The following is a 23,460-nucleotide window of genomic DNA, read 5'->3' as shown; positions in this document are numbered from 1 at the left end:
TCATTTTGCTTTTTTACTTTAGACTAAACTTAGTGTTTTTTTTTACGGTTTTTCTTTAATCTTTCATCTTATCTATCAAAAACAATGCTAGGGGCACCTGGGTGGCTCAGTCAGTTAAGCAGTTAAGCATCTGACTCTTGATCACTTCAGGTCTCTCTGCTCAGGTCATGATCTCATGGTTTGAACTGACAGCAGGGAGCCTGCTTAGGATTCTCTCTCTCCCCCCTTTTTCTGCTCCTCTCCCACGTGTGTGTGCACATGCACGCGCTCTCTCAAAATAAATAAATAAACATTAAAAAAAACCCACAGTGCTATTTATATGTGTATTTGAAGGCTATGACCCACTTATTTAGATGTGTTTCAGGGTGCCTAGCTAGCTCAGTTGGTAGAGCATGTGACTCTTGATTTCAGAATTGTGAGCTTGAACCCCACTTAGGGTATGGAAATTACTTAAAACTAAAAAAAAATGGATGTGTTTGTAAAAATTAACAAGTCAAAAATTTAGTTTCTGATGATACTGATAACATGATAGTTATGTTATAAATGTTGAAGCCAAGTGATGGGTACTTGGGAAATTCATTATGCTATTATTTTTCTACTTTGTGTAACTTAAATTTTATACTATGAACATTTTTTAAAGTTTCTCCATTAATATCATCATGTTTATGAAAGTATTACTTTAATAGAAGGAGTCCTTGCTTTGTCATACATTTGTTTTCTTGTAGAATGTTATAGGTTCTGAGAATCAAACACTCAAAAAAACTTATATAAACTTATTCTGTGCATTATGATAGTTTTGTAATATCTAATGATTATGTAGCATTTTAGTAGAAGAATGAATACGCTATTCTAAATTAAGATGCTGGAAGTACATCTCATTTCCTCCCCAGCCCTTTTAGGTAGGAAATTCTTTTTTCCCCCCTCTCTTTGCTTGGTAGGAACTGAGACCATCTCCTACTCCAAGTCAAGAGAGGAATGCCAGGATTCTGAAACAAGATTTTTTTTATATTAAAGCTGGTTTCTCCAGACATTACACCTAGAATCTGTAAAATAAGGTTGATACATTTGATTCTATAAAAACTGAAAAAGCTGAAGGTTTAAAAAAAAAAAAAAAAGACAGAAAGTCCCTTTCTCACCGCAACCTCCTTCTTCCCCCCAAAAACGCTACCTGAAACTAAACCAAAACACACACCACAAACTGAGGGAACAGTTTGCCAGATTATGTGTCTAATGGTTAATTTCTTCATTTACAAAGAGCCCTTATAAATTAGAAAGAGATGAGCAACCCAACAGCAAAATGAACAAAAGGCCATTACCGGAAAATTCAAAGATGTTCAAATGGATGTCCTCTCTCTTATTACCACTTGCACATGAGGCATCATGAGGGTGAGCTTCTTGTCAGCAATGAGTATGACTCTACCTCTCCCTCCCTGCTTGAAAACTTTTCTTGTACTGTTTTCATACACCTTGCTTCAGACTGGTTTTTACTTTTTTTTTTTCAAACTTCCTGACTTATAAGAACGTTGCAATCATACAAATTTTCTCACATTTTCCTTTTCCCAAAGTAGGCACAAAGCTCTTTTGAGTCTTTCCGAGTGTATTTATTACTTATAAAAGTGGAAAAAAAGATTCCATATTAGACTCTGCCCACCCTTTTTTTTTTTTAAATATAGATCCTGTAAGAAGAGATTAATAACTTCACACGGTGGAGTTTTGTTTACACAGTAGATGCAAGTAACATTTATGAGACTTTCATTTCCAATCTCTTTTAAGAATTAGGATTGGTATTGTTTTTCTTCATTTGTGAGATAAAATGGATGAGGACTGATGATAGTATGACTACTCCATTGGCTGGTTGCCCTATTAATGATGGGTTCATTTTCTCCTCTCTCCTTGCTCCCAGTAGTCCTTCAGCGGATAACTTTCCCGTTCCCCATCCACCTTATCTATATTGAGTGCCACGTGAAGAACATTTGAGCATAGATGGTACCAGCAATCATATGGCTTTGAAAAATAGTAGTACTCCATTATTTTTTTTAATGTTTATTTAGAGAGAGAGAGAGTGCACGTGAGAGAGGGGGAGGGGCAGAGAGGAAGGGAGAGAGAAAATCCAAAGGAGGCTCCATGCTGACAGAGCAGAGCCAGACCTGGAGCTCAATCTCACTACTGTGAGATCATGACCTGAGCTGGAATCAAGAGTTGGGCGCTCAACTGGGCCACCCAGGCACCCCAGTACTTGGTTATTTTTATGTCCAGATACACTGCTAAATATTTTACATGCATTATATGCATTTCCTCTTAATTTTTTCAATTATATCATGAAATCCTTAGGTAGATAATGTTCCTATTTTACATATATGCAAAACTGAGGTACATAAATTTTAAATAACTTGCCCAAGCTAAGATTATCACCTACTTCAGAACTTGAGATGTTACTTGGGATATGTGGTTTGGAAGTTAAATAGTGGACAATAAGTCTGGGACAAATCAGTCTGGAAGAACCAGTGATAAAGTCAGAGGAGCAGAAATAGCCTTCATGATTCCTTAGAACAAATCCTGGGGATCTGGTACCAGTTGCTCTTTATACAGACTCCCTCCATTTTTAACCCCCTCTACTTCACACCCTGTCCTCTGAATTATCTGGCCCTTCCAGCGTCAGAGACTTTCTTAGCTTCTGTGGTGAATGAGCTTGTTTTTCCCTTCAAAGTTTATGAAATGCATTCTTTGGTATTTTCATTAATTAGTAACTTCTATCTCTACTACCACTACCCTAGTTCAGGCCACCTTCATCTTATCTGGACTACTTCAGTAGCTATTCCCATCTATTTTTCAAGCAACTAATGCAAACTTTCATTGTCACTTATTCTTTGGGTAGATTTTTCAGCAACTAGGCTTTTTAAAGTCTGTTTATTTTGAGAGAGACAGAGAGAGTGTGCAAGCGTGTGCAGGGGAGGGGCAGAGAGAGAGGGACAGAGAATCCCAGGCAGGCTCTGCACTGTCAGTGCCGAGCCTGATGCAGGGCTCAAACCCACCAACCATGAGATCAGGACCTGAGCCAAAACCAGATGCTTAACCGACTGAACCACCCAGGCGCCCCAGTCTTTGTGAGCTTCTTAAATAGATATCCACTGTACCATTCTTCATTGCTCTGAAACTCTTTGATTGCATATAAAATAGGATATTTTTGAAAATCTAGTATGTATGAATGTATCTGCAGTTTCTGATGGTTTTAAATAGTTTTAAATAGGCCTTGGTGTTACTCTGAGAATGGGGTCTTATTGTGATAGAAATTGATGGCGAACATGTTTCAAATTGTTTTTCTTCTTTTTTTTTTTAAGTTTACTTATTTTTCAGAGAGAGAGCAAGCAGGGGAAGGGCAGAGAAAGAGGGAGAGAGAAAATCCCAAGCAGGCTCCATGCTGTAAGCACAGAGCCTGATGCAGGGCTTGAACCTAGAAACCATGAGATCATGACCTGAGCCAAACCAAGAGTTGGACACTTAACTGTGTGAGCTACCCCTGAAATTGGCTTTTCTAAGTTGAAGGTTGTCTCATAAATTTTTCCTGAGAGGAAATACTGATGATAAATAGATTTACTATAAAGCCTGAATTTTAGTATTTTTAAGTATAATAATTATTCTTAATTAATAATAAATGAACCATTCTTAATTGATAATAAATGATAAATAATAAGTTAATGATACATATAAGAAATTAGAATAGGAAGATGATATATGATATCCTTTTTTTTTAATATTCAATTTTTTAACAATCAATTTTTTCTTTTAACGGTTATTTATTGTTGAGAAACAGAGAGAGACAGAGCATGAGCATGGGAGGGGCAGAGAGAGGGGAAGACACAGAATTCGACACAGGCTCCAGGCTTTGAGCTGTCAGCACAGAGCCCAATGCGGGGCTCAAAATCACAAACCATGAGATCATGACCCGAGCCGAAGTCGGATGCTCAACCGATTGAGCCACCCAGGTGCCCCTCTATAATAGTTTATAATATGTACGTTTATTTGCTGGAGCCAGAATTAAAGGTATATTGAAAGGATTCTTAACTTTTTTAGTCTTTATTTTGAAAGAAGCTACATTTCTTCCTTTTGATTCCCATTAGTATTTCTAATATTTTTAAAAATAATTTCTTTACAATTTCATCTAAAAAATCATGAGTGCTGTATGATTTATTGTATATTCAAAATTAGTAGGTGCACCTGGCTGACTCAATTACATAGAGCATGCAACTCTTGATCTTGGGGTTGTGAGTTTGAGCCCCCCATGTTCGGTGTAGAGATTACTTAAAAGTATTTTTTTTAATAAATGAAATTTGAACTAAGAAGGAATTGTATTGTTTAGTTGGTCCGTTTTACCATACGTAATGCAAAAATGGACTGCAGCACAAAAATTAAAATAATTCATGTACAAATTAAAAATGGTTGTTTTTCCTGAGTTCCAACTCAACTTTCTATTTGAATGTTAAACTAAACCTCACAATTAAGTCTGTAAATGTTGGTATAATGGAAAGGGTAATTGTTTTTGGAGTCAGATCTCAATTCACATCACAGCTTTGCTGCTTTGGACAAATTAACTTTTCAGCCCATTAGTTTATTCTTAGAATGAAGGTAATGAAATCTGCTTCATAGGATTGTTGTGGATTAAGGGTAACATGCATATTATATGACAATTAGTAGAAGTTGAATATCTTAAATTTTTTTCTGACTTTCCTAAAGAGCAGAAATTGGCAAATACTCAACTTTTTATCTTCTCAAGTAACTCCTCAATTTGTGGAGGTGTTATAAATCAAACTGTGTATTTCTTATTTATTGCTATTCTAATTAAATATTTAAAAATTTATATTATTTGGTCATTTTTGTACTTACCATCACCTGTATAAACTGCTTATTTCTTAGTTATTATTGGGTCTCCTGCATTTCTCTACCCCCCACAGAATACCAAAGTCATAGGTGTCAAAATCTCGGCATATCACTTTTGGGATGTTTTACATTCTTGTTTAAGATTTTATTAACACTTTACATGGAAGATTTGTTTTTATTTTTTTAATTTTAGTTAAAAATGTTTTTTAAGTTTTTTGATCTTACTTGAGTCTGTTCTCAAATATACTTCACTCTTTTTTTTTATTTTATTTTTTATTTTTTAAAATTTACACCCAAATTAATTAGCATATAGTGAAACAATGATTTCAGGAGTGGATTCCTTAATGCCCCTTACCCATTTAGCCCATTCCCCCTCCCACAACTCCTCCGGCAACCCTCAGTTTGTTCTCTATATTTGAGTCTCTTATGTTTTGTCCCCCTCCCTGTTTTTATATTATTGTTTCCCTTCCCTTATGTTCATCTGTTTTGTCTCTTAAAGTTCTCATATGAGTGAAGTCATATGATTTTTGTCTTTCTCTGACTAATTTCACTTAGCATAATACCCTCCAGTTCTATCCACGTAGTTGCAAATGGCAAGATTTCATTCTTTTTGATTGCCGAGTAATACTCCATTGTGTGTGTGTGTGTGTGTGTGTGTGTGTGTGTGTGGTGTGTGTGTGTGTGTGTATCACATTTTCTTTATCCATTTGTCCATTGATGGACATTTGGGGTCTTTCCATACTTTGGCTATTGTTGATGGTGCGGCTATAAACATGGGGGTGCATGTGTCCCTTTGTAACAGCACACCTGTTTCCTGTGGATAAATACCTAGTAGTGCAATTGCTGGGTCGTAGGGTAGTTATATTTTTAGTTTTTTGAGGAACCTCCATACTGTTTTCCAGAGTGGCTGCACCAGCTTGCATTGCCACCAACGAGAAAGAGATCCTCTTTCTCCGCATCCTCACCAACATCTGTTGTTGCCTGAGTTGTTAATGTTAGCCATTCTGACAGGTGTGAGGTGGTATCTTTTGTGGTTTTGATTTGTATTTTCCTGATGATGAGTGATGTTGAGCATTTTTTCATGTGTCAGTTGGCCATCTGGTGTCTTCCTTGGAGAAGTGTCTGTTCATGTCTTTTGCCCATTTCTTCACTGGATTATTTGTTTTTGGGTGTTGAGTTTGATAAGTTCTTTATAGATTTTGGACACTAACCCTTTATCTGATAATATCATTTGCAAATATCTTCTCCCATTCCATAAGTTGCCTTTTAGTTTTGCTGATTGTTTCCTTCGCTGTGCAGAAGCTTTTTATTTTGATGAGGTCCCAGTAGTTCATTTTTCCTTTTGTTTCCCTTGCCTCTGGAGACGTGTTAAGTAAGAAGCTGCTGCGGGTAAGATCAAAGAGGTTTTTGCCTGCTTTCTCCTTGAGGATTTTGATGGCTTCCTGTCTTACATTGAGGTCTTTCACCCATTTTGAGTTTATTTTTGTGTATGGTGTAAGAAAATGGTCCAGGTTTATTCTTCTGCATGTCGCTGTCCAGTTTTCCCAGCACCACTTGCTGAAAAGACTGTCTTTATTCCATTGGATATTCTTTCCTGCTTTGTCAAAGATTAGTTGGTCAAATATACTTCACTCTTTAAATGACTAAGAATTACAGAATAATTGGGCTGAATTAAATTTTTAATGCTTATTTTAAAAAAAATTTTAATGTTGCGACGCTTGGGTGGCTTAGTTGGTTGAGTGTCTGACTTCGGTTGAAGTCATGATCTCATGGTTCGTGGTTTTGAGCCCCACGTCAGGCTCTGTGCTGACAGCTCAGAGCCTGGAACCTGCTTTGGATTCTGTGTCTCCCTGTCTCTCTGCCCCTTCCCCTGATCACTGTCTGTCTGTCTGTCTGTCTCTCTCTCCAAAAATAAATAAACATTTAAAAAATTAAAAAAAAATTTTTTTAATGTCTATATACTTTTGAGAGACAGAGAGACAGAGCACAAGAAGGGGAGGGGCAGAGGGGAGACACAGAATCTGAAGCAGGCTCCAAGTTCTGAGCTGTTAACATAGACCCCAAAGTGGAGCTCGAACTCACGAACCTCAAGATCATGACCTGAGCCAAAGTTGGACACTTAACCAACTAAGCCACTCAGGCAATAATTGGGCTGAATTAATGAGGTTTTACTGTATAGTTGAATAATTGGAGTTGGAGTAGCTATTTCCTTTTGTTCAGTATTCTTTCTCTGCTTATGTTATTAATTTGCTCAGGAAATCCATTTAATCCAATAAAATCTTACTTATAGGGTAGGACATCATTTATTTTCCTAGACTCTATTTGAACTCTTAATTTGGAGCTATATGTTACTATATGCTGAGAAGCTTTGCTCATATTTTAGGAAGAATAAACTATTTGAGAGTACCTTCCAACTACCCTTATATATATTCATTTACTTAAAAACAATATGTTATGGGGTGCCTGGCTGGCTCAGTCAGTAGAGCGTGTGACTGACCCTTGATCTCAGGGTTATGAGTTTGAGCCCCATGTTGGGCGTAGAGATTACTTCAAAATAAAATCTTTTTTTTTTTTTTTTTAACGTTTATTCATTTTTGAGACAGGGAGAGACAGAGCATGAACAAGGGAGGGTCAGAGAGAGGGAGACACAGAATATGAAGCAGGCTCCAGGCTCTGAGCTGTCAGCACAGAGCCCGACGCGGGGCTAGAACTCACGGACCACAAGATCATGACCTGAGGCGAAGTCAGCCGCCCAACCAACTGAGCCACCCAGGCGCCCCAAAATAAAATCTTTAAAAAAAGAATATGTTATAGATTATTACTAAAAGACCACCTGAGAATCTAGGTCTTACTTCGTTTGAATTCGTTTTTTCATTGTAAAATTTAAAATTTAGAGATTTGGACAAAACACCACAGTTGTTATATTCTGTATTCTTAGCTAGCTGTTCCCCAACCTGTTTCTTCTTCAGTAAAATCTAAAGAGACAAAGGAGTGAAAGTCTTAGGATCATTAACAAAACCTTTAGCATTTTTTAAAGTACTTTTTTCTTTTTCTTTTTAAAATTTTTTATGTTTATTTTTGAGTGAGAGAGAGAGACAGACAGAGAGAGAGACAGAGCGTGAAGGAGGAGGAGCAGAGAGATAGGGAGACACAGAATCCTAAGAAGGTACCAGGCTCCATGCTGTCCACGCAGAGCCCAATCCGGGGCTCTAACACATGAACTGTGAGATCATGACCTGAGCCGAAGTCAGACGCTTGACTGACTGAGCCACCCAGGAACCCCTTAAGTATTTTTTTATTTTCAGAGAGAGAGCGAATCTCAAACAGGCTCTGCGCCATCAGCACGGATCCTGAAGCTGGGCCTGATCCCACAAACTGTGAGATCATGACCTGATCTGAAATCAAGATTCGGATGCTTAACCAACTGAACCACCAAGGTGCTGCCCCTGCCACTTGTTTTTGAGGTGATGGTGGTGGAGGAAAGCAAAAAGAGAAGCAAGCTTTCAGGAAGATCATTTTGCGGTTTAAAGAAAAAAAAATCTGTTGATGGCTCAACAGTGTTAGTGAGAGGCAGGCGTTCCTTCACAATTATGTTTATTTGTCCTTAGTTTTAATGAATATCACGAATATTTTGTTGGCTAAGATTCAGGAAATGAATATTTCACTGAGTATGCTTGTGAATAAGTCAGTTAAAATATTTGCATGTTTGTTGTCCCACTTCTAAAATCAGTATAGAGGTTGTCATTTTCTTGTTTGCAACAAACACATGGTAGGCAGTTGTTATGGTAGGCAGTTGTTATTATTTGGAAATTTCAAGGCTAAACCCTGAAATCATATTTGTAGAAATCTAGGATTATAGTATGTATTTCCCAAATAAATACACTTGTTAGTGCCTTGGTTTCATATTTTGACAGAAATGCCACAATTAAGACTTCTGTTAATTCTTATTTTGACAGTTTTATAGTAGGATTACTACATTAACCAAAGCAGAGAATAAGCTCTGTCTGTGGAATTTTCTGGTGAATATATTCTGACTAAACCTGTCTGGAGCAAAAGAATGTATAGGTCTTATTTTATGTAAGAAACATTGTTAGGTGTAAATGAGACTTTCAAGTTCTGACATTTGGTCAGAATGTAAGCATTCACAGTGAATGTAAACTACTGGTTTAAATATCAGACCTTCAATAGTGGTACCAAAATAGCCTGATAAAATATTCTAGTAACAGTTAAAATCATCTAAAATCATCTAACAGTTTAAAATCATCTAAATATTCTAGTAACAGTTAAAATCATCTAAAGATGATCTAAAATCATCATCTAGTAACAGTTAAAATCATCTAAAACATCTAAAATCATCTAAAATCATCTAAAAGCAAACTTTTCCTATAAAGGGCTAGATAGTACGTAAATATTTGAGGCTTTGTGGGCTCTATAATCCCTCTTGTAAAGTTTCAACTCTGTTATTGTTGTGCAGAAACAGCCAAAGACTATCCATAAACAATGAGAGTGACTGTTCCAATAAAACTTTATTTAGACAGTCAGGGGACCATAATTTGTCAATGAATTTCAGTTTAAAAATATACCGTATTTGGGAACTCTGCACTTTCTGGTCAATATTCTGTAAGACTAAAACTGCTAAAAAAAAAAAAAAAGTCATTATAGTTTTTTGAAAAACATGTCATAGAAAATAAAAATGATTTAGAATCAAGTAATGATTAAAACCTGCATGGCATCTCTTGGTTTTCAATCACTGATAAATCCCCTGGATGAAAAAAATCATAAGCGTCAATTGTCTTGTATGCTCTCATAGGGTATCAAACTGTTCTATTTTACAGGGATCTCTTTTAAAACTTACTCATTGATTAAAACAAACAAAAAATTGTGACATGCTATTACCACATTTGCTAACATAAATACCAAGAGCACCTTCTTTAATACTTGGGGGAATTGTTGAAGAAATTGATGATTTAAATGATTTCCTTGGTTGAACAGAAAATAATTCCCAAAAAATAATCCCTGAAGAATGTTTAATTACATTACTGTTCTCCTATCATTGATACTTGCTTTGAGTTTCCATCCTACTGTATTTATTTTTCTCCTATTCCATGAATGTACCACAAGAGTATGCTTTTGAATAAGTCCGTTAAAATATTTACGGTTGTAAATCCATTGGTTGTAATATCTCTGTAACCCATCTGACAATTCTGTTAAAACCTTGAGACTAATGTGTTGCAGCTGAATTTAGAAACTTAAATATAATTGTAATGTATATATCTACTTTTAACCTTTTTGTTGTGAATTATAACTCATGTAGAATACATAAAACAGAGATGTACAGTTTAACAAGTTATTATAAAGCAAATGTCACTGGAACTACCATGCAAGTCAAGAAATACAGCATTGCCAGCATCCCAGAAGGCTCTTATATGTCATCTCCAACTATAACTCCTTCCCTTACCTTAGGGCTAACCATAATTCTGATTTTTATAGTATCCATTTCCTTACTTTTCTTTATAATTTTATCACCAAGTGTGCAGTTGTAAACAATATAGTTTAATTTTGCCTGCTTTTAAACTTTGTAAGTGGAATCGTACAGTACAAATTATTCAGTATGTGACTAATATCTTAATACTGTATTTATTATAGTCATTCAGCAATAAAAATGGCCAAGGTAAACTGAAGTAATGGCATATTGAGCTGTGTTCAAGCCTGTCTTCAGTAAAACTGCTCCATGAGTGACCTGTCACATGTTTGGTGCCTCTTCCTGCCCTTTAACTGCATTTTGTAGGAACCTAGTGACAATCATAGTGGGTGGTGAAAGGCATAGCACTTGGCTTTGAAAACAGATTTCTCAGTGGCTCTATGAGATCTTATATCACCCTGGAAATTTTATGGTGATAGGATTGTGTTATATTTTATAAAGATTAGTTATAAAGATTTTGGTAACATGAGTTATTAATGTATACATATAGTAGAAACATATGTACACATACATGCATATGTTTCCTACTGAAGAAACACTTTAATCACCTAAAACACTTGATTTTATAGAAAAAATACTTTGTTTTTCAGGTGAAACTTCCACCGATGATGGAAATCATAACTGCTGAACAGCTGATGGAATATTTAGGTTAGTGTTGAAAAGTGGATGATTTTATATCTCTTTCAAAATAAACGTTTCTAAAAACTAATATATTACCAAATTACATCTTTCTGAAGTGCTGTTATATAATCTACTTTAAAATTATAATTTTGAAGCTCTTAATTAAAAATTTCTACCTGTATGTTATTGTTTTTGGATGTTAAACCTTTCTGAAGGCTTTTCTAACCAGCATTAAAATTCTGTAATATAAATGAGACTGAGTAACTTCCAGAAAAGAACAAGATACATAATAATTCCTAATAAATTTTAGAATGGGAAATGGTACAGAAATTCTGACATTGCATGTAGAAAGTGTTAAAAAATATATTGAGTAGACTTAAAGATCCAGGAGATGATTTAGAGTAGTGCTATCCAAAGTGTGATTCATGGACCTTTGCCAGTCTATGAAATATTAGTTACCAAGCCACAGTGAGATAGGGGCTTGTGCCAAAATGTAAAACATGTACATAAATACACTGTTTAGTTGATCTGAAATGTTTCAGAGCAAATTTTCTTGATGAAGGAAGCAGTGTATTAAGTTGCATACTTAGGCAAGTTTCTTATTTCAAAACAGACTAGTGATACACAGTTTGCAGACCCGCTGCTTTCAGTAGAACTTGTTTACAGAGTGGGTAGCTGTATATCACACTGAAGTCTTTTACAATTTAATGAATAAGAATTTATATGTTTATACTGTTAACAAATATGAAATCTTAATCCATATTCTTAGTTCTTTTAGTAATTAAATGTGTAAGGAAAATTTTGTAAAAAAATTTGTCAGCTGATTATTTTGACAACTAGCTAACTGGTTTTTTGTGAAATACAGGCTTAGTGAAGTAATGGAGATTGCAGCTTTTGGAAGACCCTTTTCTTTATGTAATTAATATAATTTAATCCTATTCACTGGTTAGGGAAACCTTATAGTTAAGGTTAGATTACTTTTGAATACCCAGATATCTGGAAATAGAATTTCTATTTATACCTCTTTTAGTGTAGCTTAGTGATTCTTAAACTTTGTGATTTCTTTTAAGTTTTTATTTAATTTATTTTGAGAGAGAGAGTGAGAGAGAGAGAATCCTAAGCAGGTTCTGCACTGTCTGTGCAGAGCCTGACGTGAGGCTCGAACTCACAAACCATGAGATCATGACTCATGAGTTGGATGCTTAACTGACTGAGGCGCCCAGGTACCCCTAAACTTTGTAATTTCTAAATTATATTTCATGGAGAAGGCTGAAATATGCTTGGTGCTTTGATGAATAGCCAGTATGACTTCCAAGGAGGGTGGAAAGGGGATGACATTCCAAAAGTAATTGGGGTCAAGTCATATACGGCTCTATAGGCTAATACAGCAACTTTTGATGTTTGCTGTGAGTGAGCTTGGAAACCATTAGAGGATTTTCAGCAGAGGACTGATGTGATCTGACTTTGAGTTCAATAAGAATTCTCCGGCTGTTATGTGAAAATAGAATTTAAGAGGGAAAGGACAGAAGGAGGGATATCAGGAAGCTATTATAACGAAAGATGCTATTAGAACTGGCAAAAGATGGTGGTGGCTTTAAACAAGGTGGTAGAAGTGGAAATTTGTAAAATGTGGTCAGATTCTGTGGTCAGTTGAATGTAGAGTGAGAGTGGTTCACCCCATAGTTTTTGGCTTGAAAAACTGGAAGGATTGAGTTAACATCAGCTAAAACAGGTAAAATATGGAAGGAACATGTTTAGGGAGGAATAACAGGATTTTGGTTTTAGGGTGTTTATTGACATCCAAGTGGAGATTTCAGTAAGGCAGTTGCATACATAAATCTAGAGTTCAGAGGAGAGGTCTAGATCTGTGCTATACAATAGAAATTTCTGTGATGATAGAAATGTTCCGTATCTCTGCTGTCTAGTTTTGGTAGCTACTAGCCACATGTGGCCCTTGAGCTTTTAACTGCAGCATATGTGCCTGAGGACCTAAGTATTAAATTTAATTTTAATTAAAATTATGTAGCCATATGTTGCTACTGGCTAATGTATTAGGCAGTACAGATCTAGCCTGTAAATGTACATTTGGCAACAGACAACATACATAAATGGTAGGCTGCATGAAATCACAAGAATGAATGTAGAAAGAGAAGGAGAAAGGTTAATGGACTGAGTGTGGAACATGCCAATGATGAGAGGTTGTGTAATAAGGAATAACAGGCATGTTCAAGCCAGGTAGAAGAAAAACAGGAGACTGATTTCCTAGAATCCAAATGAAGTTTCAGTGAAGAGTAAGATTAGCTGAACCAAATGCTGGTAATAGGTCAAGCTGGATGAAGACTAAAATTTGACTATTGATTGAGCCATGGTGGTCGTTGGTAACCTTGACATGTGCATGGGAGGAAACCAGACAGGGTGGGTATAAGAGAAAATTGGAAACCTTGATACATAGCCAATAGCAATGTAACATAACATAGCTACTTGGGAAAACAGTTTGTCAAATGTGTGTAGAGAGAGATTATAATGACAGGTCATAGAATCTAAGTTGCGTAAAAGAGGAAATGAAGGTATAAATACATTTGTCACTTCCTTAAAAAGTTAAACATAGAATTACCACATGACCCTATAATTTCACCCAGAAGAAGTAAAAACATATGTCCGTACAAAAACCTGTACAGAAATGTTCACAACAGCATTTTTCAAATAACCAAAAAAATGGATACAACTCAAATGTCCATCAGCTGATGAGTAGATAAACAAAACGTAGGGGGTGCCTGGGAGGCTCAGTTGGTTGAGCATCTGACTTTTGACTTCAGCTGAGGTCGTGATCCTAGCATCATGGGATGGAGCCCTGTGTCAGGCTCCATGCTGAGTGTGGAGTCTGCTTGGTGTTCTCCCTCTCCTGCATGCACATGCACTCTCTCCCTCTGTCTCTCTCAAAAATAAATAAATAAACATTAAAAAAAAATCTCTTTCCCTCTGCCCTGTTCATGCTCTCTCTTGTAAAAAAAAATAAATAAAACACAAAACTTAAAGACATTATGCTAAAGTCAAAGAAGCCAAGTCATGAAAGACCACATACATGATTCTACTTATATGAAATGTCCACGATAAACAAATTTATAGAAACAGTAGATTAGTGGGGCGCCTGGGTGGCGCAGTCGGTTAGGCGTCCGACTTCAGCCAGGTCACGATCTCGCGGTCCGTGAGTTCGAGCCCCGCGTCAGGCTCTGGGCTGCTGGCTCGGAGCCTGGAGCCTGTTTCCGATTCTGTGTCTCCCTCTCTCTCTCTGCCCCTCCCCCGTTCATGCTCTGTCTCTCTCTGTCCCAAAAATAAATTAAAAACGTTGAAAAAAAATTAAAAAAAAAAAAAAAAAAAAGAAACAGTAGATTAGTGGTTGCTTGGGATTGGTGGAGGAGTAAAAGGGCATATAGGGATTGACTGTTAATGGGTACAGAATTTCTTTAGGTGGGTACAAAAACGTTCTAAAATTAGATTATGATGATTTCCTTTAACATACTTGCAACCTATTGAGTTGTATACTTTAAATGGGTTTATTGTATGGTCTGTAAATTATATCTCAAAGCTGTTTAAAAAAACAACTGGAGAAAAGGAAAAGAACTTAAAGTTTTTTTAATGTTTTTATTCATTTTTGAGAGACAGAGATACAGAGCGCTCGTGGAGGAGGGACAGAGAGAGAGGGAGACACAGAATCTGAAAACAGGCTCCAAGCTCTGAGCTGTCAGCACAAAGCCCATCACAGGGCTTGAACCCACAAACCGTGAGATCATGACTCGAACCGAAGTCAGACACTTAACTGACTGAGCCACCCAGGTGCCCCAAGAGTACTTTTGACAAATAGAAGAATTAGATTTAGATAGTACAGATAGTTCATCTCTAGCAATAAGAGGTGAGACAGAATGTATTAAAAATAGATGCAGGTAGGTGGGTAGATGTGGTTGTGGTAGCTTTTAGAAGGTCTCTTGAGTGCTTTTATTTTCTCAGTGAAATAGGGAACCAGGTCATGCACTGTGAGTGAGGATGAAGAAGGAGTTGTTAAAGATGAGAGGGAAGGTATAAAATAGTTGTCTGTAGAAAAGTAGCAGAGTGAACGGGAGATGTGATATGATTCCTGAAGTTAGTGAAACCAGACCGCATGGTGGTATGATTTCTCCAGTCACATTTAGCTGCATTACTATAGACTTACATAGTGTGGGAGCAGGATTTAACCAGAGCTGGAGTTTTGCCAAGTGAATTTGTTGAAGAAAGAGTCTAGGGAATTGAAGATGTGCGTAGAGAGAGAGTATAATGATGGACCATAGAATTGAAGTTGCATAAAAAGGAAATAAAGATATAAATATGTTGAAGGCAAAAGTTGTGGAATTAGTGGATTTTAGGTCCTAATGGAGCCTGAGAATTTTTGGAACCTGATAATGACAAAGCTGTATGACCATGGGGAATGAGTTTCTGAGGTAAGGTAGAATATAAGATTTTTGTTGAAGAAGAGGTCAAGGAACAGAAAGGCTAAGTTCTTGGATGGATCAGCTCTATGAATATTGAAATTACCAAAAATTATGGCAGGATTTGTGTTGGAGAGAGATAATGAGCTAGGAATGAGAGGGATTAATCTGAAGTTGGTAGAGGACTGCAACCAGGTGGATGGATGATGGGTAGTATTTGATGACATGAGTTTTAAAATTGAGAAGTTTTAGGGAGGAGTGGGAGAGAGAATGACAAGGAGCAAACAGATATTTGTTCCACCTTCAGGCTCACTGGTAAAGAAGTATGAGAGAGAAGAACTGCCACTTTTAAGTTTATTTATTTTGAGAGAGAAACAGAGAATGCATGTGAATGGGGGAGGGGCAGAGAAAGGGGGAGAGAGAATCCCAGGCAGGCTTCTGTGCTTTCAGTGCAGAGCCTGATGCAGGGTCTCCGTACAGCAAACTGTGAGATCATGACCGAGCCAAAATCGAGAGTCAGATGCTTAACCAACTGACCCATCCAGATGCCCTGAGAACTATCACTTGAGAAGGCTGCAGTGTTATCAAGCCAGAGCCAGATGTCATTTAGGCGAGAAGGTGAAGGAAACATTAAGAGAAGAAAATACCTAGAAGATTTTGCTAAGGAGAGTCCATGAGTTCCAGAGGACATTGAAATTCAAGATAAGAATTTAGGAATCGTCAGAATAAAAATGGTATTTAAAATCTGTGGAAATTGATGAGATCATTACTAGAGACAGCATAAAGAGAGAAGAGGGTCAGGATTGTTCCCTGAAGTTCCCCTGCGTACAGACATGAGATAGAGCAGTGCTTCTCAGTCTTTTAATTATTGCCCCCTAAGGAGCCTTGTAGACTTTTTTGCCCTAGTCATCTACTCTAGGAAATTTATTTATTTATTTATTTTTTGAGAGAGAGAAGAGAGCACATGCACACACCAGCAAAGGAGGGGCAGAGGGAAAGGGAGAGAATCTTAAGCAGGCTCCATGTCCAGCACAGAGCCTGATGCCGAGCTCAGTCTCGTGAACCATGAGATTGTGATCTGAGCCAAAAAATCAAGAGTCTGACCCATAACCTACTGAGCCACCCAGGCGCCCCTCCAGGAGGTTTTAATACCACAGACACACTGTATATTTCTTCATGTACTGTGCCCTTTGAAGGCCACAAACTATTATAATAGCTAAGATATTTTTGGCCTCTCCCCCGGGGAATCAGTTTTTGTCCCCCTCCCGCTACCCCCCCCCCCACCCCCCTGGACAACATTGCCCCTGCTGAAATGCATGGGGTAGAGGATAGAGAAGTAAAGGAAGAAGTAACCAGGAAGGTAAGAGAAGAGCCAGGAGAGTGAAGTCATGAGGAGTATTAGAAGGAAGGAGGAGTACAGAATACTAGGTTTTAAGTATAGTTAGACCCTAAACCCTTGTAAAGAAGTAAAAAGAATATTACAAGGCTAGGGGTAGGTGGAAATATTTTAAGTTCAAGCTAGACGTGAAAAGATGTAAGACATATTTGGAGGAGTGGCAAATGAGTACAATTTGACTGTAGTTAAGTCTGCATTTTGTATAGTTACAGGAAAGGAGATTGGATTAGATGGGTTACAGACTCTTGGGAGCCAGGTAGAGGAGTTAGGGTTTACTATAATAGGGCATTTAATCTATTTTAGTTTCTTAAGTGGGATAAATAACATGTTAAGTGTAGTTTTTAAGATGGTCTGTTTGAGACCAATTAGGAAGTAGGAGCAGTAGCTCAGATATGGTCAAATATCAATAGATATTTGAATGTTTAAAATATATAATTTAAGTAATGAGAACATATATTTGTGAACCTAATTTCCCACCCATCTCTTCCATATCTAATCACTATCTTCTCTGCTTCCTTTGTTCTCAGATCATGACCAGAATCACCTAAACCTGCACTGTCCAGTATAGTAACCACTAGCCACATGTGGCTATTGAGCACTTAAAATTTTGCCAATGTGAATTGAAATGTTCTATAAGTATAAAATATACATTGGATTTCAGACTTAATAAAAAAAAAGTATCATTAATTCTTATACTGTTGAAATGATATTTTTAATATGCTGGGCTAAATAAATTATTAAAATTAATTTCATCTATTTTTACTTTTTTTTTAATGTAGTTACTAGAAAACTTAAAGTTATATGTGGGCTTATATTTGTGGCTTGCATTATATTTCTCTTGGTCAGTGTTAACCTAAACTATACTGCTACTCTACAGTTTCTAGCTTCATTCTGGCTCTGCTTTCTGTACTGTCACAGGTTGATGCCATTTACCTACCTTCTCCCTGCTGGTTATTACCACCACTCTATTTGCCTTTGACTGCATACCTTCTGACACTAAATGAGCTCTTTTGCTGTTAGTTTCCATAAATGAAGAATACAATTGTAGCGCCAAGACCCATGAGCAGAGCCAAAAGATATTAAGTGTGGAGGTACTAATAGTACAAAAGGATAAGATTGGAATGGAACTAAAAGCATCAGAAATTGTAGTGCTTTTTCATTTTACAGATGAAGAAACCAAAGCTCAGAGAGGTTAAATGATGTGCTGTCTCCATCTGGGCACCCTCTTAGGTGATTTAAAGAATGCTGAAACGCTCATATACTCAAAAGTATGTCCCTCCTCCCCCTTCACCCCTCAAAAGTGTTTTTGATACAGTATTTGAAATTCCCACTAGTCTTTTTCTTTCTTTTATTTTTCTTGTCCAGCAAATACTGACTGAGCACATACTGTGGGCAAGTTATTTGGAGGTATCAACAGTGCAGTGAATGTGGTGGCATAAGTGTATTCTACTATGAAAATGTTAACATGGTATTTTTCTTCGAAAATAATTAGGATGTCTTTGTATATTAAATTGTTAGCTAGCAAAGCCATGAGGAAGCAGGATGTAGGGTAGAGAATTTCAATAGGGAAAAAAGAAAAGCGAAGAAATATCTACATCTGTGGTACCTAAAGTGGTTTGGAAGTCCTAGGGGCAGCATGAAAGTAATATGATCCTAATGAGAGGTGGGGGAGAAGTAAGCAAGAGTGATGTAAGAAAAGAGGTACTGAAGACGCTGCCTTGCCAAGAGTAAACTTCATTCAGGGCCAACCCTGCCAACCCTGCCAGAACAAATTGTTTAATTTTCTAAGCTATTTGGATTTTCTCCTCTTGAGATTACTTCAGTTCTCTGGAGGAACTGGAGAAACTTTTGAGTTAGTAAGCAAACACTGGTAGAAAGATTGTAAGATAAACCATTAATTGCTTTCGTAGCACCCAGCTTAGAGACTACAAGGGAATGAGAATTTTGATTGGCAAAGGTTAGAGGATGTACATTTTAATTTGAAAATTTCTGTTACTAGAGTATTAGAGCAGGGCCAAACATGGACACAGCCTGTTGGAGGGCTTCTGCGTTTAGAAGGGAACATGACAAGCCAGGATACCTAGGAAGTGCTAGGAAGTTTAATAAAATAAGGTCGGGAAGAAGTGTAGGTAGAAGGCAGAACATGGGTAGAAAGATAATGTAAAGAAGCAGAAGACAAGCAGGAATATATACTATGACTTTATCCAGAATAGCTCACATGATGATGAGACTATGATGATGAGTAAGGAAGACAGGTGTTGGGATGGTGCTATTGTCTGACTTTTTTTTTTTTTTTTTTAACATTTACTCCTTTTTTGAGAGACAGAGAGAGACAGTGTGAGTGGGGGAAGGACAGAGAAAGAGGGAGACACAGAATCCAAAGCAGGCTCCAAGCTCCGAGGTGTCAGCATAGAGCCCCACGCAGGGCTCAAACTCACAAACAGTGAGATCATGACCCAAGCTGAAGTCTGATGCTCAACTGACTGAGCCACCCAGGCACCCCTGTCCGACTTTCTAAAAGATATTTTATTGGGTGCCTGCGTGGCTCAGTTGGTTAAGCGTCTGACTTCGGCTCAGGTCATGATCTCATAGTTCATGAGTTTGAGCCCCGCATCAGGCTCGCTGCTGTCAGCACAGAGCATAGTTCGAATCCTCTGTCCCCTCTCTAACTGTTCCTCCCCACTCACTCGGGTTTGCATGTACTATCTCTCAAAAAAAAAAAAAATAAAATAAAATAAAGATAATTTATTTTATCTTTACATATAAATACTACATAGGGAGGTCATTGTTGAAGTATTTTAATTTTGCCCAGAGTTGACCTCTCTTCTCTGTTCCCAATGCTCATTTGAGATAAGCTAACTATTGCCAAAATCTCTCTTCCAGTTTTTGGCCTAATGTAGCTGTCAGGTTTTTATTTCTTTTTTTTTTTTAATTTTTTTTTTTTAATGTTTATTTATTTTTGAGACAGAGAGAGACAGAGCATGAACAGGGGAGGGTCAGAGAGAGAGGGAGACACAGAATCTGAAACAGGCTCCAGGCTCTGAGCAGTCAGCACAGAGCCCTACATGGGGCTCGAACTCACATACCGCTGGATCGTGACCTGAGCCGAAGTCGGACGCTTAACCGACTGAGCCACCCAGGCGCCCCAGGTTTTTATTTCTTGATTTCTATTTGTCTGGAATGTCCCATTAGTAACAAAGTCTTAAAGTTCTTTTTTTTGGGGCGGGGGGTGGGAAACAGACCCAAAGTCTTGGGTTCTTTTTTTGAAATTCTTTCTTCTCTCTGTATACTGGTACTTCATAATGTGATTTATTGCAAACTCTATTGTTTTCCTCTCCCCTCCAAATTAGCCTACATACCAATGTTATCTTCGTAAAGCACCAATTTCATATTTCACTTCTTAAAATATAAAGAAAGATCCCTTATGATTTTTCACAAGCAGCCAAACTTACTATTTACGATGGTTGTTTTTTTAAGTTTATTTATTTAGACACCACGAGCGGGGGAGGGGCAGGGACAGAAAGGGACAGAGGATCTGAAGCCGGGTTCTGTGCTGTCAGCACAGAGCTCACTCTGGGGCTCAAACTCAGATACTGTGAGATCATGACCTGAGACAAAGTCAGATGCTTAACTGTCTGAGCCATCCAGGCACCCCTATTTATGATTTTCTGTAATCTGGTCCAGCCATATTTCCCACTACTTTATAACATAGATCATATGCATTTATTCATATGTATTTATACATAAATTCATATGTATTTACTTTAAAAAAAATTTTTTTTGAGAGAGGGACAGACAGCAGGAGGACAGGGGAGGGGCAGAGACAAGGAGGCACAGAATCTGAAGCAGGCTCCAGGCTCTGAGCTGTCAGCACAGAACCTGACTCAGGGTTGAACCCATGAACCATGAGATCATGTCCTGAGCTGAAGTCGGACACTCAACTGACTAAGCCACCCAGGTGGCCCATGTATAAACCTGTTATAAACAGGTTATAACCTGTCCGTATGGCATGATGTTTCTTTTCTTTTTCTTAAAGTTTATTTCTTTTGAGAGAGCATGGGTGAGAGCTGGGGCAGGGCAGAGAGAGAAGGAGAGAGGGAATCCCAAGCAGGCTCCACACTGTCACTGCAGAGCCTGATGTAGGGCTCGATCTCACAAACTGCAAGATCATGACCTGAACCGAAATCAAGAGTCAGACACTTAACCGACTGAGCCACCCAGGTGCCCCTCTTTTCTCTTTTCTTTTCTTTCTTTTTTTTTTTTTTTTTTTTTGAGATTTTGTTTTTCAGTAATATCTACACCCAGCGTGGTGCTTGAACTCACAACCCCAAGATCAAGAGTTGCACACTCTACTGACTGAGCCAGCCAGGCACCCTATGGCCTGATGTTTTTTATATGTGCTTTTCTGTCGTTCTCCCTCAAAAAAATGCTTTTTCCTTAACTGCCTTGCCAAGTTCTGCCCCTTTTTCTAAATCCAGTTTAGATAAGACCCCCTTCAAAGGCTATTTCTAGATGCTATAAGCTTTATCAGTATCTCTTTTCAAAATCAGTTGGTACCTAAGGCATTTATTACATGTTATATTATATTATACTTTACGTCATCTCATTCTGTTTCTTGTATGTTCTTTGCCCAACCGCATTATGAGTTTTTTAAGAGAAACATTTATTTCCTAATATTTGTTTTAGCCTATTACTAAATACTCAAAATAGACTCAATAAATACTTTTTGATTAAAATAGTATTGCTGACCAATTTTAGATATAAAGGTTAGATAAGGTAGACAAAACAGCACTCTTTTTTTTTTTTTCTTTAAAGATTTTATTTTTAAATAATCTCTACATCCAGTTTGGGGCTCAAACCCACAACAGCAGATCAAGAGTTGCATGCTCCACTGACTGAGCCAGCCGGGTGCCCCAAAACACCACTCTTTTTTTTTTTTTTTTTTTTTTTTTAGGTTTATTTAGTTATTTGAGAGAGACAGACAGCATGAGCGGGCAAGGGGCAGAGAAAGGATGAGAGAATCCCAAGCAGGCTCCATGCTGCCAGTGCAAAGCCTGATGTGGGGCTCAAACTCACAAAACCATGAGATCATGATCTAAGCCAAACCAAGAGTCAGACACTTAACCGACTGAGCCACCCAGGCACCCCAAAAGAGCATTCTTAAGAGATTATTTAGATAAATAAATCTCCCTTAGAAACTCCAACTCAGCCTTTTAAAAATATCTGATTCTTTTATTACAAATTTACCTGAAAATATATCTATTGCTGCATAACACATCATCCCTAAATTTACTGGTTTAATAATGAATATAAATTAACAGTGTCTTTTGGTCAGGAATCTGGGCATGCGTAGCTGAGTACTGACTCAAGGTTGCTCATGAGGTTACAGTCAAGGTGTCAGCTGCGGCTGTAGTCTCATTCTTAGGCCTAACTCAGGAGGATCTGTTTTCAAGATTACTCACATTGTTGATGGTAGGACTGAGTTGGTCACAGGTGGTTGGACTGAGGTCCTCAGTTCCTCACTAACTGTAGCCAGAGGCCTCCTTTTGTTCTATGCCATGTGGGCCTCTCCATAAGGCAATTCAGAACACAGCATCTGGCTTTCATCAGAGTGAGCAAGTGGGAGAGCATCATGACAAAACCACAATATTGAGTATTCTAATTTCAGAAGATCCATACTCAAGGTAAGGGGATTATACAAAGGTGTGAATACCACGAGACAGGAATTATTGAGGTCCATCTAAGAAGCTGCCTACCTTACCTAGGCTATTCTTCTCTTCTGCAGAAACCTTTCCTGGCCTCAGGAAAAGAGGAGTTGTGTCTCTGAGTCTTTCACAATAATTATTCTACTCTTAGCACCTACTTTTTTTTTTAATCTATTATAGCATATTCAGGATCATTTAATATTGAATTCTAGAATGTTCTGCATCCTGACTCCACTAAAGTTTTATTTATTTATTTATTTATTTATTTATTTATTTATTGTTTTTAATGTTTTGTTTATTTTTATTTTTATTTATTTGTTTTTATTTGTTTTTTGTTTTTATTTATTTTTGAGAGAAAGAGACAGAGTGTGAGTGGGGGAGAGGCAGAGAGAGGGAGACACAGAATACAAAGCAGGCTTCAGGCTCTGAGCTGTCAGCACAGAGCCCGATGTGGGGCTTGAACTTCTAGACCAAGAGATCATGACCTGAGCTGAAGTCAGACGCTTAACTGACTGAGCCACCCAGGACCCCCAATGTTTTATTTTTTAGAGAGAGAGAGAGCCATTGAGTGTGAGTAGGGGAGGAGCAAAGAGAGGGAGACACAGAATCTGAAGCAGGCTCCAGTCTCTGAGCTGTCAGCTCTCTTCTCTCTCTGCCACTCCCTCTGTTTACGTACGTGCTCTCTCTCAAAAAATAAATAAACTTTAAACATTTTATATAAAAAAAATTAATGCATATATTAAAATGGTGTTACATAGATTAAAAGGTGCCACATATACTAAAAGTCATACATATATTAAAAAAGTGAAACCAGGGAAGGGGAAGAAGGCGGTAACAAATAAAAATACGTATTTAAAAATATGTCAATTTTTCAAGTGCAAAAAATATTTTGTGTACTTCTTAGAATGGCAAACATTTAAA

At 37.5% G+C, this 23,460-nt stretch overlaps 1 protein-coding gene across 2 annotated transcripts in view; it reads left to right on the top strand.

Moving 5' to 3' along the window:
* The window catches only part of MINDY2 (MINDY lysine 48 deubiquitinase 2), an 81,996-nt gene that overhangs the window by 5,528 nt on the left and 53,008 nt on the right, over positions 1 to 23,460 (top strand). For both annotated transcript variants that reach the window (XM_019441964.2, XM_019441963.2), the window contains exon 2: positions 10,948 to 11,005. In XM_019441964.2, the coding sequence (XP_019297509.1) occupies positions 10,948 to 11,005 (58 nt within the window). The remainder of the gene's footprint in view (positions 1 to 10,947; positions 11,006 to 23,460) is intronic.

This window comes from Panthera pardus, unplaced genomic scaffold (assembly GCF_024362965.1).
Source record: "Panthera pardus isolate Hobbes unplaced genomic scaffold, ASM2436296v1 HiC_scaffold_24, whole genome shotgun sequence".
NCBI classification, from domain to species: Eukaryota; Metazoa; Chordata; class Mammalia; order Carnivora; family Felidae; genus Panthera; species Panthera pardus.
The sequence above is the reverse complement of the archived record's forward strand: the minus strand, read 5'-3'. Positions and strand labels throughout refer to the sequence as shown.